Raw genomic sequence first — 14,010 nt, forward strand, 5'->3', positions numbered from 1 at the left:
GCAATACTTTGCTTGGGGTAGAGGCAAGCAGGACCAAACTGGGAGACACTCTCCCTCTGGGAACAAGGACTCACTTTCTTGTAAAGAACTCCCTAAATCAGATCATTTATCCCTCCCTTGTTGGCATCTTATGAAGAAAAGGATGTATTCCTTAAAGTCTGCTGTTGTCATTCAAGTACGTAAATTATACTTGAAAAAGAAAGGTCAGTACTGGGACAAAGAAAACCCAGGTAGCAATACAGAGTGAGACCAACAGGGAAGAATGACTTTACAGTCTGCTGGGGGAAGCCCCACGGCAGCATCATAAAACCAAAAGGCAAAGACATCATGGAGAGAAGCTGAGAAGCTCAAATCAGTTGTTCGAGAGTTGCTGAGGAGAGACTGGACGCACCGCATTACATGCTGCAGCGGTGCTTGTGTACGAAGCCCAACGCTTAGTGTAATGGAAGGCAAGAGAAGTGAGAGACTGAGGAGAGTAAATAGAATCCCGAGCCAAAAGGGAGTGGTGGCGTGACTGCTTGTGCAGTGCAGTGGACTAGGAGGTACATTCACAATGCCGGTACTATTGCCAGAGAAGTGGCTCAGACCTAATTAAACAAGAAAGGAACAGTGAGCATTCGATGTACCGAGAGAAACGAGAAGCCAGCCTGACAGGAAGAGGTTCCAGTCACATGTGAGCCTCAGTGACTTCTCCCTGAAGAAAAGAGGTAACTGGGAAAACAGGAGACCCGGCAAGAGGACCAAGAATCATACTTGTCTCAGTGCAGAAAGTATGGCTAGTACTTCAAGAAAGTGAGAATGGTTATTGGAACGCTCATACTCATCCCAGTCAAGGTAAATCACTGAGAATGCCTGAAGAAAGCAAGAATCATTACTAGAGCACACCAACTTGTCCCAGTCAGCATAACATAAAAATTGAGTGGAAATCTTTACTAGATTGTCTCAACTTCTGCTAGTGAAAAACTAACTCTCAGATTTGTTCTAGTCAAGATAAAAAGCTGACCATCAGTAAAGAGGAAACCATAAGTTAAGAAAAGAGAAAGACGAAAACTCAAGGGCCAATGGGTGTAGAATTAAACAAGAGGAAAACAAAAGGGAAAGAGGGAACAATACAACAACTGAGAAGAAGCCCTACATCTGAAGTGTAAAATTTGATGAAAATAATTACTAAAAGAACTGTTGGAAAATGCTGGTTGAAATGTTTTTGGTGGAAGATCCACGTAACAGGAGAAGGGAGTCATTCTCCTTTTCCTTGGTTATTCTAAGTGGTGGGAGTCTGAGTGGGTTTGATTTTGGACAATGGAGTGAACTTGATTTGGAATCTCAATGACGAGCACCCCGATTAGTTTTCATTAGGTAGCTAAATTCTTTTGCACAGGGAAAGTTAGAGGTTTTCACCTATTTAAGTTAATAAAATATCAGCGAGATGGAAAATCAGAGTCCGTGTCCTTCTTCGGACCCGCCACAACACACACAAGTGTGTCTGGGGGAATAACGCAGTAAAACAACAAAGACCATGAATTCCACTCCATCACCTCCCTTTCCGTGCAAAACATTAATTAAAAATCTCTCAGGAAATGGTGTTTCCTAAACACACAATCTAAGCGTAGCCGTGTCTAAAGACGTTAGGGAAGGGGTGGGAAGAGGAAGTGCCCAGTACAATGGTACGAGACCCAAGACAGCAGCAAATATATGCCTGAACAACCAAGCGAAGAAAGAACAACGATCGCAATCTCTCTGCTGAGGAACGATAAGAGCTTTACATCAGCGCTCGAGGAATAATGCACAGGCGCTATGTGGCAAAAACGTCATGCAGAGGCGGGAGTAATGCCAGAAGAGTTCAACAAGGAGCAGGGAAATTAGGATGGGGAAGGCGGGGGAGATGAGTGCTGGAAAGGATGCAGCTCTTTTTAGCCAACACTAAGTGGAAAAGGAAGTGGGTGAGGTGGTAATAATGGGAATAACACACCTGAAGACTGAGCAGGGGAACGAGCGATGCAATGAATTAGGGGTTGGAAAGCTGCAGGGGAGAGTGAGGTGGTGGAGCACTATTTAAACGTGACTGGTTACACATATGCGAGTGTATAGTAAATGAGCTTTTAGGCTATGCCAGATATAAAATGTTAAGTTGGTTGTTGGGTGAGTACCTGAGTTCGTGAGAGAGGTAACCTAATGAAACATGTGTAAAACACTGAGACAGCCACAGTAGTAAAGACGAGTCCATATCCTCCGTTGCCCCATGTAATGACTTTGGATCAATGCTGAACATAGGATTGAATACAAGAATTCCCACCTAATGCAAACTGCAGTCCAGCCCCAGCTGCCAGGCTGTGTCCGCTCTGCACATCAGCACAAGCAGCTGCAGAGATATCTCTGTCCTGGGGCCTCATCAGCGAAGTTCAACTTTTCAGGTACAGGGCAAGAGACCCATATCTGGGTATACACCATCCCAGGTAGGGGTTCCCAACAGTAAACACAGTAATGACTGGATGGAAAGCTTTGAATTAATCATAACCATATGGCATTTTTCTGGGCAGCATCCAATGAATTATTTTTGCCTGTGCCATTACAGAAGGAAACCACTGATATAAAACACGTTTATGTTCCTTCCATGAACGTGAGCAATGTAGCCTGAGCTTCTGGTCGGGCTTCCTCTGTACTGGAACAAATGTGACCCTAAGACATTTGGGCCTTGTTCGGCCTAGTCAGGGAGGGTCAGGTAGGGTCCTGAACCACTTCAAGCAAGTGTTTGTGAAGCCAGCCTCTGAGCATACCCAGTCCTCCTAAGAGATGGGAGCAATATAGTAACCACTGTTCTCGGTCAGTCTGGGCCATTACAGAAGGTGGTCAGCCACATGCAAATCGGTCTTGAGTCAGGCACATTCCGGAATGACCTGCTTGGCCACATTGCATCCGAATGGAAACACAAGTAGCATCAAGCATCAGCCGAGTGTGTAGGACAACTTCAACACTTGCATCTTGAATGCTTCAGTGCTTTGAGGAAAGACACCCCAGACATCAAGCCCCAAATTGAATGTGCACAGAAGCTGATGCAAAGGCTTGCTGAAAACTGAAGCATGCAATTCTGTCTCTTACAGCAGGTCTATCCCGCTCCGTGTGCACCTCCAAATTTCCAAAGATCTTTCCAGAGAACATCACACCTTGCTAAGAAAAAAAGGGTATCTCCTCAAAACAAATGACAAAAATAATCAAATAACCTGCAGCATTTGCTTTCCAAGATTTTCCATGACAGTTGCAAAGTGTCAATGTTGACTAGTTAATGAGGCTTTATTAGCTTCTAAGAGACTCCTTTTAGGAGAGTCCTGGGAAGGGAATCGAGCGCTAGAACGCCTGCGAGATACTCCCATGTTCGACTGTCTGCAGCACATACCTGCACCCAGGGACCGGGCCAGGATGGAATTACCTGCAGTCTGTGTACTCCTCCTGGTCATATGTCTGCTTTCCATCATGCTACAGCCACGTGAGACCAGTGTCCTTACCATGCACGCAACCCCCTATGCACCTTGAAGCAAGAGCACTTGTGTCATGATTCCTGCCCCTCATGTCCCCAGACCTCCGAGATGTCAGGCTGGAGCCAGGCCACGATCACCTACATGGCCCTCAAGGGCCTCTCCATCCCTCCAAAGACCCACTTGGAGACAGACTTGGCGCTTGTGGCACCAGACTCACTCACTCCCATAGGATAACATTGGGGATTGGACTTGTAGTACATTGATGGGGACAAGATGGATGCCCCCGCATATTTCGGTTCCCTGAACTGCATGTGCAGTCTAGTCTTTTGGGTGTGGTTCAGCCCAGAGACACCTGGGATACCCAGAGACTATTTAAGCCACGCCCAGGAAGAGAACCATGCCTTGTGTTTTCTGCAACTGCAGCGTGACACTCACTGTGTTCGGATCGGTCTCCAGTAGGCCTGCATCTTTCTTCTGCGCTCAGCTCCTGCAACAACAACACCGTTAGGAACAGCCTTATCTTGCAGCGCTTCTGCCCATCATTCATCGCTCCTTCTGTTCTGCGGGCATCTTCGGCGGTGTCATTCCCATCCCAGCACACCGCTTCCAAAGGAAAAGGGAAAAGAACAGAAAAAAGGCATTCGTAAGCATTCAGCAAATCTTTGCTTATTTTATAAGGACTGTACGAGCTTCAAACGCTTACCTGAATCCCAGCCGCTCTGGGGGAGCTGTCTCCGGAACTTCTCATACATCTGCAAGAGGGAAAAGACACTCCAGGTTAGCGTGGAAACATCTAGAGGCGTTGCATATCGCGCTTACTCAATACATTTCTTCTTCATAACCGGCATCCACGCTGAAAATGTTGCGGCACCTAAAAAACACAGAACAAGAACTCAATTCAATACAAATACGAAAGGGTCCCATCGCGCTCTCACTCACCTTCAGCGCTATCCATCTCAGCAGCACGTCGCCATCCCCAGACGCCGGCCATCATCTAAGGAAGGAAGGGAACGAAGTTAGAGAACTGTTCAAAAGACCCATACTTACATGTCGGACTCTTGCCAGTGAAGTAACTAGGCAGTAACGAGCCCGCATCAATCAACGTGCCCCTGTGCTGAAAGCAGGACGGAGAGCACACTTTCCAAGAAAACATGGTGAGCTGTGGATCAAAGGGAAGGTTTGGAACCCGGGGAAGAAGGGGTACAAGCACACAGACAATAGGGAGTTAAACTCTACCAATCCTGTGTTTCAGGCCCTGTCTCTAGTCGAGTAGACTCCAGGGAAGGGTTTGAGGTCGTAAGAGGTCAGAACAGGCCGAGTGACGTCCCCGTGGATACCAGGTGAGCGTTACAAATTGTTCTGCTTTTGGTGAAACTACAATTTACAGCAAGCCAATAAATCATTCAATGGTGTGATCCAACCAAAGAGCTTCCAGCTACAGCTCAACAATGTGGATTAAATCGGCTGCATTTCCCCCTGTGTTATTGAGGCAGAACACTGTTTCAGCTGGACTGCCCCCCCCCGGGTTGATCCAGGCACTCTCCTATGGTCTCTAAAATATCCTCGCGGTGAAGCAATGCTCTATCCCGCTTGCCTCCAGGTGCTCTCACTCTGATCATCGAATGCTCCACCATAGGCTCTATTAACGAGGCTGCTGCCGTCGAGTGCTTCACTCCATTAAACTCTTGCTATATTTTACATGCATCAGGATGGACATTAGGTCCATGCAGTTGGTCTTCATATTTTCAAATAAGTTTGTATTGACCCATGTCGCCCAACACTTCGAAGGGGAAGGCTTCTGCTCTGCTGATGGCAAGGCTGAGAGGCAGCATTATTCTGCCTTTCTGCCGACCTTCAATGCCTAGTTTTCTAGCCATCAAAGCTTGAGGCCTAAGTTATCCCTTTCTTAGATTTCACCTAACCCCCCCGACTGCAAAGTGAGAAGAATCTGATCACAAAGCAACACACACACATGGATTAAAGAGATCAAGCATTGAAAGTGGGTAAGCAAGTACCTGGGGAGATCAAGTGGACAGAGCCCAGGGAGAAGAGCGTGCAGGGGCAGAAGGTCCACATGCTAAGTCTGATGAACGGGCTGAAGGGGCTCAGGCCTAGCCCGGCTAGTGCAGGAGGGAGGGTGTCCAGAACGGAAAGTGCAGGTTGGGGGGGCGGGGGGGGGTGGGTGAGAGGAAACCAAGTGCAGGGGTAGAACTGGTTGGGGAGAGCCAGGTGCCCAGTAAGAATCTGAAGGAAACCAGGCAGCCAGTCAAACAGCAGAGGGGGGAACATTAGCAGGGGAAGTGGAATGGAAGGAGGAAGAGAAAAGGAGGGTCTTGAGAAGCTTCCGGAACTTAAGGAGATCGAGCTCAAGTCTGAGAGGGGCAGGGAGGCCATTCCAGAGGCAGGCTCCTGAGGAGGAGAGAGATCTACCCCCTACTCTGCTTGGCGAAGCATCTGATCTGCAGGGAGTTGGAGCTAGAAGACGGAAGGGCTTTAGGGAGAGAGAGTTTGCCGTAGCGGGGTCCCAGGCCCCAGAAAGCATGGCCGATGATGCAGAGTGTTTTGAACTTGATCCTTGCAGCAACCGAGATCCAGTGGAGAGATTTTAGGGCTAGAGAGATGCAGTCCCTGGGCTTGAGGCAAAGGATACATCTTGCAGTCCTATTCTGGATAAGATGAAGGGAGTGAAGGAAGGAATTAAGCAGGTTGATGAAGAGGATGGTCCAGCCTGGAGAGGACCAGATCTCTAGAGTCATTGAGTTTCTGGAGGAAGGTAAGGAAAGTGAAAATGCCTCTGAGGAGGTTCAGCTGAAAGTACTCCTTCTTGGCAAGGTCTGGTGTGAGGAGAGAGGAGTTGAAGATGATACCAAGGTATTTTGCCTCACAGGAGGGTGAGGACAGGGCGCCCATGGAGGGCAGCCAGAGTGTAGGTAGGAAGGCGGGAGCTGGGGTACCAATGAGAAGGATCTCAGTCTTACTGGCATTGAGGCAGAGATTGTTTGCAGCACACCATGCCTGAATAGCAGACAGGCCATCAGGAATGAGAGAGGAAGGGGAGGGAGCAGAGGAGGGAAGCTTGCAGTAGAGTTGTGTGTCATCCACATAACACTGGAAGTTAGGGGAGAAGGAAGAAACCAAATGGGCTATGGGGCCATGGTAGATGTTGAAAGCCAAGGTGAGAGATTAGAGCCCGGAGGGACACCACAGGTGGAGAAGTGAGATGTAGGAAAGAAAAGGGCCCATTTGAACCTGGGAAGGTCATTCAGAGGAAGATGGCCAGCCAGTCCAGAGCCAAATCTGTGATGCCAAGGGTATCAGAGAGCCGATTTATAAGGGTTGCATGATTGACCACATCAAAGGCAGAGGAAAGGTCAAGAAGGATGGGAACGGAAGGAGAGTTGGAATCTAGATTAGAGAGCAAGTCTTCATGGGTGTTCAGGAGTGCAGTTTCCATGACTCTGGCAGCTCGGAAGCCAGACTGGTGGTTGTGGAGACAACCAACAAATTCAGTGTGATGGATATGCTGGGAGATGGCCATCTTTTCCAAGAGTTTGCCCAGGAAGGGGGTAATGGAGAGGAAGGGTTGGCAGACAGCTTTTTGAGCAGAGCGTGCACAAGGGAGTGCTTGAGGAGTGAGGGGAAGGATCCAGTGGCACAGGAGTGATTGCAGAAATCAGCCAAGGCTGGAGCAAGGGAGACAATGTTGTCCTTGAGGGTTCTGGAGGAGCAGGCGAGCAACCGTTTGAATGAGACTTCCATAGAGCCGACTTGTCTAGAGACCTCATCAGGTGATATGGGAGTGAAAGAGGAAATTAGGAGGGGAGGCCTGAGAGCGGGTGAGGGAGAAGGGTGTCCTGTAGAGGAGAGCGGGACAGGATGTATTGAGTTGTAGTGATAAAGCGAGAGGCCAGAGCAGTGCAGAGGGGCCAGGGAAGGTAGAGGAGAAAGGGAGACTGCAGTAGGATTGCAGAGTTGCTTGTAGATTTTAAAAAGTTCAGCTGTGTTAGTGGCCCCAGAGATGCAGGCTTGGGATAGTTCTGGAGAGCAAGGGAGCACACCTATATATCGACTTTGGAAGTGTGAAGGGGTAGAAAGTGTCCTGCAGGCTAGAGAATAATGTCAGAGCCGAGCGCTGAACTCGCCGAGCTAGCTTTCCACTAATGAAAGCTACTTGCTTACCACCTTTTCTTTTACATGAGGGAGCAGAGTAACCGCTGACAGGTATTCAGAGACAAAAACGTGCTACAAAAAACACTTTTCCAACATGGAAACACACGCATACACATGCAAACCAAGATGGGTAGCCGTGAAAAGGTGCTGGTTAATAGAGGAAAGGAAGACACTGCAAAGGCAGAGAATGCAATCTTTGCATGCCACTAACCAATACCTGCTCGGGATCAGGCAGAAGAGGAGTTTGCTTTGCTGCAGGCTTACCGAGTCCACCAACGTCACTGGGCCCTAATAGCTGACATCAGACAGAGTAGAACACAGGGAATGTCAGGAGCGCAATGATTACCTTCTACAATAAATCGTACAGAAGCCATTTTAAGTTCTTTCAATCGAATCAAAGGTCATTTCCGTGTCTCCTAAAGTGTAAGGCCTGGAGTGGACAACTATAGAAATTGAATGACGTTTCATGTAGATTTGATTTTTCAGCTGCCGGCTACCGGGCCTGGGCTGCTATTCGCATGGACGGGTCATTGCCACCGCAGCAGGCGCGCAACCAAACATTTCCCGCACTAGACCGAACACTAAACCATGTTAATGACCATGCGGAGAGTGCACCGTTTTCGTTCTGACGTCAAACCTGGCCTGGGAACAAGGCTCACCGTGGCTAAAGAACCACAATTGATGAAATTATTTAACCATTGCACATTATTATCGACAATGATGCCAACATTGTTTAGCTGACTGGGATGAGGCAGAGTTTTGTAACTGGGCTGGCCTGCGCTCAAAGATGGAAGGAAGGCTTCCAGGCGCTTCAAATCCACTGTTTCTTTTTAACAAGATTGAATAGGATTTCTGCTTTTTATGTGCAATTTCTCCTAGAATGGAAAAGGCAAAAATAATCAAATTTGGTTCAAATCAGGAGCGCTCCTTTTCCTGTACTATGACTTTGCACAAATGTTATGCTTTGGGGCAAACGTAAAGGCGCGCCCCACTCTACCCAACTCTATTAAGTTGCACCTGTCATTTTACATCAGTGCTTCGTTTAACCCCGTAAGTGCCAAGCTAAACTGACACTTTACACACCCGCATTCAGTTTTAAACTCGATTTGGCCGGACTGGCCAGGAACACCTGGATGATCAGCCCGTTTGCCTGGGCAGCATGTGGGCGACGGTAGTACCAGTAATCCGTACCTGTGTGCCATACAGCAACCCCTGAAGCTATCCAGAATGCCCTAGCTTGCCTACAGCAGTTTTGTAAGATCTGTGTTTGTTTGCCTGTCGATCATTGTGTACAACCATGCTATAGGCGCAACTATTCAACATATGTAATGGTCCATCATGAAGGCCAAACTACCATGGGATCCGACTTCGTGACGTCATAGCGGGTTCAAAGGATGTGGGATGCCATTCCTGTCGCTCCCTAGGATTTGGGTGAACTGAGGCCAGAGAGGATTTTTTTTTCTAAAAGAGGAGGTGAGACAACCTGATGCAGTTGGCAGCAATTCACCAAACACACCAAAGTTCACGTGTATCGGAGTCACCAACACGGATTACAAAGCAGGCATTCGCAGCGATGCACTTGCTTGGTTCTGGAACGCCCAGAATCAGTAGCTTTGCTGCATAGAACATTGAACAATGCTCACATCCCGCAGTGGGGGGGGGCATTCTGATGTGGGCGGGACTGACTGGCAGCAACCTGCCCCCTGCCAGCAAACCATGATCACACAGCGGGGGGGAGGGGGGGTGTGGGCGTCATGAACACATGCCTGAATCGAATTGTACTGCTGCAGGTTTGCTGGATATCTTAAAAAATAAACATGCACAAGTTGACCGAATCTGTGGCCACTCCATGTTGCATGCGACACGTACATGGCGGGCGGAAAGAACAATTGTTTTAGGGAATGGGTGTACATAGACTTTGAAACCTGGGACCGCCCGCATTTCTGTGCACAGGGCTGCGGACACAAGTGTTAGAGGCCACAGTCCTCGGCAAACAATATCTGGCCCTTTTATAATACCTCCCCATAGCTTCACCAAGAGTCAATTTTCACCCAAACTGCTTTGTTCATGATCACTAAAGAACTCGAGTAGAATGAGGAAAAAGGGGAGACCCGGGGAGGCGGGAGGGGGGTGGGAATGCAAAGTGTTTGCCCCTGGGGTGATTTTGGGTGCTGCACAGCCAGCGAGCTGGCCTGCGCACATAGCGCCGCAGGGGGTGTTTAAAGGGGGCAGGGAAGGTTCGGGAGCAAGCAACAGTTGGGATGAGTGTTGTGTAGAGGGGAGTTTACGGGGGTAAGAAGTTGCTTGATGTCGGAGACATCGCCCTTTGGGGGAGGGGTGAGGAAGCACAATGGGGTACTAGCCCGGTAAAGGAAAGGGGTGGTACTGTTTTCACGAATGGGCTACCTCGGGGGAACAAAGAGGGGGGAAGAGGTATTGAAGGAAGGGCATGGCCTCGGGTAGAAGATGGGAGAAAGCGGGAATGAAAGTTGAGAGGATTTTAAGGAGACAGAAGGGCGCAAGAGATAGGAAGGGGGGAATTTGAACTGCTTTAATTATTTAATTGAGGGGGTGGAAATTGTTTAATTGTTTGGCATTTTTGTTAAAACTGATATGTTCGTCTGTAAGGCCAGGTTAGCGTTTCTTTGTGAGCGGTGGCCTGTCACATTAAAGCAACCTTTTCCACTTAAAGGCGAGTCTGGGTATTTTTGTGCAGTAAGACAAAAGGCCTCTCGCCGGTGTGAATCTATGCCAAAATATGAAACTCATCTGCAACATTTCTATTGGAATAAGCAATGTTTGTCAGACTACTTTTCTGAAGGTGGCATGCATTAAGAAAGTTAGGAAAGAATCATTTGCCCCCACCCCATTCCCCGTTCATTGCGACGCGGCTGTGACATGAATTCATGTTAATAGCAGCATACCTTCGTAGGAGGAGTAGTAGTAGTAGTAGTAGTGGTGCGCCTGGGGTCAGAGCCATTAGATGAGGAGGATGAAGACGCAGATGAATTAGGAGATGATGGAAGAGGAGAGGAAGGTTTTGGAAGACAGTGGGACAGACCCTGGGTAGGTGGTTTAGTCTGTGTGGAGCACAAAGGCAGAAAAGAAAGAGCAAACACCAAAACTAACAGTAAGAAAAAAAAGGCAGGAAGATGCATCGGAGTGTTAGAAAAGCAATACCATGATGCTTTATGCCCCCATCACCCATGCGTCAGAAGGCCACCCAGTCCTGCCTTTTCTTGGAATTCTGGGACAAGTAGGTTTCCTAAATTTAAAAAAACAAGGAGAACACACACACACACACACACACACACACACACACACACACACACACACACACACACACACACACACACACACACACACACACACACACACACACACACACACACACACACACACACACACACACACACACACACACACACACACACACACACACACACACACACACACACACACACACACACACACACACACACACACACACACACACACACACACACACACACACACACACACACACACACACACACACACACACACACACACACACACACACACACACACACACACACACACACACACACACACACACACACACACACACACACACACGCCTTAGAATTCAAAGGCAACAAACATGAAGGGCTGGAAGGCCTGCTCACACAGGTCAAGGGGAAACTTGAAAGCTTAGTTCAACAACGTTTAAAGGGTCCACATTGCAGAGTGCGAATTTTGTGTTCGAGTTATACACGAAAACATTGCAATACTTCTTAAAACATACCCGTTAATAAAGGACCTTATTAGTTAGTATGACAGCCAATGCAACACAAGGAAGCGCGTCTTTTCATGCGGCTCTGGCTGCATGACGCATCGCTCGCGTGCCCATATTATGGTTTTTTCATACGCTCAAAGCGCGTAAACCTTGTCTGAGTTGAGAAGCATTCTACCCTCCCAGAGACGTCACGGGCCCTAGACTGCTGGAAGACATTGGCCGGAAAATAGTGCGTTATAGAAGAGAGAAATATAACATGGCTGTAGAAGTGTGTGAAGGGTGGGGGGGGGGGGGTCAAAGCAACTGACAAAAGAAAAGAAATGAAAGTGTACATGTAGAGCATATGCAAGCAAAGGTTTCAGGAAGTCACCTGAACATATAAGTACACAATCATGTTGCCACACATACGCAGTACCCATTTTTTGAGTTTTGCTTTGCATTGGAATGAGTGCTGCACCTGTGCAGCAATGCATGCGTTTCGTCCCCTGGTTGCTTGTAGATCACATGCTGCTAAACCGTCCAAACTCCCCTCCCCCCCTTTGTAGCTTCCCGCTCCCCTCGCCGTGTATTTGCCAGATGACTTGTAGCAGGTCTGGCAAAAATTTACCCCAATAATAAGAATGCATGCGCTGAATGTTTAAAAAACCAAGACAGACGGACGGCTTTGCAACCCGAGGCCCCTTGATGGCTTTGAATCTCATCTGCGAAGACCTATTTGGTGCTCAGGAATCCAGAAGATGGCATCAGCGGTTAGACTGTAGCCATGGCAGCTAAGTAAATACGCTAAAGGAAACCTATTAGATGGAAATCCAGTTTAAAAAAAGCATGCAGCTTGTGCAGTGAAAACCTAAGGGTTTACAAACAATACAAAAAACTATCCTTAAAAAAAAAACACAAGATTCAAAGCCATCAAAACTGTTGGAAGGGTTTCGGTCGATCAATTAGGAATTAGGAATACCAAAACAGCCATTAATAATGGTTAAGCATTGACAAAGCACTAAGTGCGAAACACTGGCCACGTGATGCTCACCACCCCCCTTTCAATGTTATTCATATTTATGAATACCTTGCCACATAGAAAAAATGTTATGTTTTCTTCACGTTATTTTCTAGTTAGTAAGGTATCACTCGTTTACGGCGAGTGCAAAAAAGCCGAAAGTAAAGATGCCTTTTTCCCCGGATATCGCCGCAATTATAGGTTATGTTAAAGGTTCTTATACCACACACTGTTGCCATCTGCGTGGTTTCTTTGGAGCTCTGGTGGGTCAATAAAGCAAGGGAGGGTGGTAGGGGGGAGTTAGTAGGACAGGGCAAGAGGAAGAGAGGTGTGATGTGCTGTTGTCAGCTTCAGTTCGGTTGACACTGAGCGTTGATGTGTTTTTCGGTTGGTAGCCGCCATGTGCTGTTCGGCAGGGCTATGTGTGGTTTGTTTCATTGGTGTAGTGAAGTGTGTGTGGTTTGTTGTGCTGCAAAGGTACGCTTGTGTTTAGTTCAGAGTTTGATAGGTGTGTGCACAGGGATGAATTTTAAGTAGGGTTGGTTAGTGGCAGTTACCTATCCTAACCCCTTTGTTTTGATTGACTGCGGTCCATATCCCTTCCCTTGTCGTACATGCAGGTGTGTTATAATAACCACTCCCATGTTGTGGGCAGACGTGTGGGTCCTCAATAGGGCTATTTACTGGCAGTAACTTTTATATCCCCAGTGTTGACCAAGTGCCGCCCATATCTCTTCCCCTTTAATATATTTTGGAGTGCAGCAATTACCAGCCCCCATGGGTTCCCTGTGCCCCGTGGTCCATCAGTTCAGAGATCGGGACACCCCTCTTCCCTTTTTTCATCTTACGCCCTCTATCGGTGGTCCAATTAAGTTGGGCCCCATCTTTGTCCCCCGTTTCCTGTTTTGACCCTCTAATGGGAAGAGTATAGAAAGGTCTCCCTCCCAGACTCCTGTGGGGGGTGGGTAAGGGTAATTAGGTAAGGGGAGTATGTTGGGGCTGTGAAGGGCTGAGGGATCTCTCCCTGCATACAATTGCGTGAAACTAAGAAAAAATGTCATTTTTGCATTCAGTATTTTTGTTCCCGCCATATTCACATAGATCCGTTAGTAATACATCATACGTGCATCCGTATAAGCATATCATTGTTCCTATAAATGATGATCTATTGTTTTAGTTCACTTGGAAAACAATACCAACAAAAATCACAAGTGTATTTTTTTTCATTGGCAGTAACTTGGCGTAGTAAGTTTGACAGCTGGGTAATATTTCCCCGGTCGTGGATGGTATTTGACCACCAGTAGCCACTGGAAATTACCGCCGGTATTAATCACACGGTTTCTTCTGTGCTATATTCCTTAACGGTTAAAAACAAACAAAGGCTGCTTCAGATTGTTATACATAAGTCTTTCCCACTCGGCCCAATTTTGAAAGTATAATAACACCCAGTGTAGACTAGGCAAAGGCAGCCATTACTAACCGTGCCACGGACTCCCACATGATTATCTCGACACCCAGAACACAACATAAAAGAAAGACTGCAGACTATCCTCCAACTAACTTCAACCTTATTCTGGCAAGACATCGGTTTT

At 47.5% G+C, this 14,010-nt stretch overlaps 1 protein-coding gene across 5 annotated transcripts in view; it reads right to left on the reverse strand.

The window, feature by feature from the left end:
* MICAL2 (microtubule associated monooxygenase, calponin and LIM domain containing 2) overlaps window positions 1-14,010 on the reverse strand; it is a 1,393,870-nt gene that overhangs the window by 806,477 nt on the left and 573,383 nt on the right. For 3 of the 5 annotated variants that reach the window (XM_069623636.1, XM_069623640.1, XM_069623639.1), the window contains exons 20-21: window positions 10,568-10,723; window positions 7,861-7,938 (exon numbers count right to left, since the gene is read on the reverse strand). The exons of 1 other annotated variant lie outside the window; for it this stretch is intronic. In XM_069623636.1, coding sequence (XP_069479737.1) covers window positions 7,861-7,938; window positions 10,568-10,723 — 234 coding nt within the window. The remainder of the gene's footprint in view (window positions 1-7,860; window positions 7,939-10,567; window positions 10,724-14,010) is intronic. One more of the 5 variants, XM_069623637.1, reaches the window with a different exon arrangement.

Source organism: Ambystoma mexicanum, chromosome 11 (genome assembly GCF_040938575.1).
Source record: "Ambystoma mexicanum isolate Mex_15411 chromosome 11, UKY_AmexF1_1, whole genome shotgun sequence".
In the NCBI taxonomy this organism is placed as follows: domain Eukaryota; kingdom Metazoa; phylum Chordata; class Amphibia; order Caudata; family Ambystomatidae; genus Ambystoma; species Ambystoma mexicanum.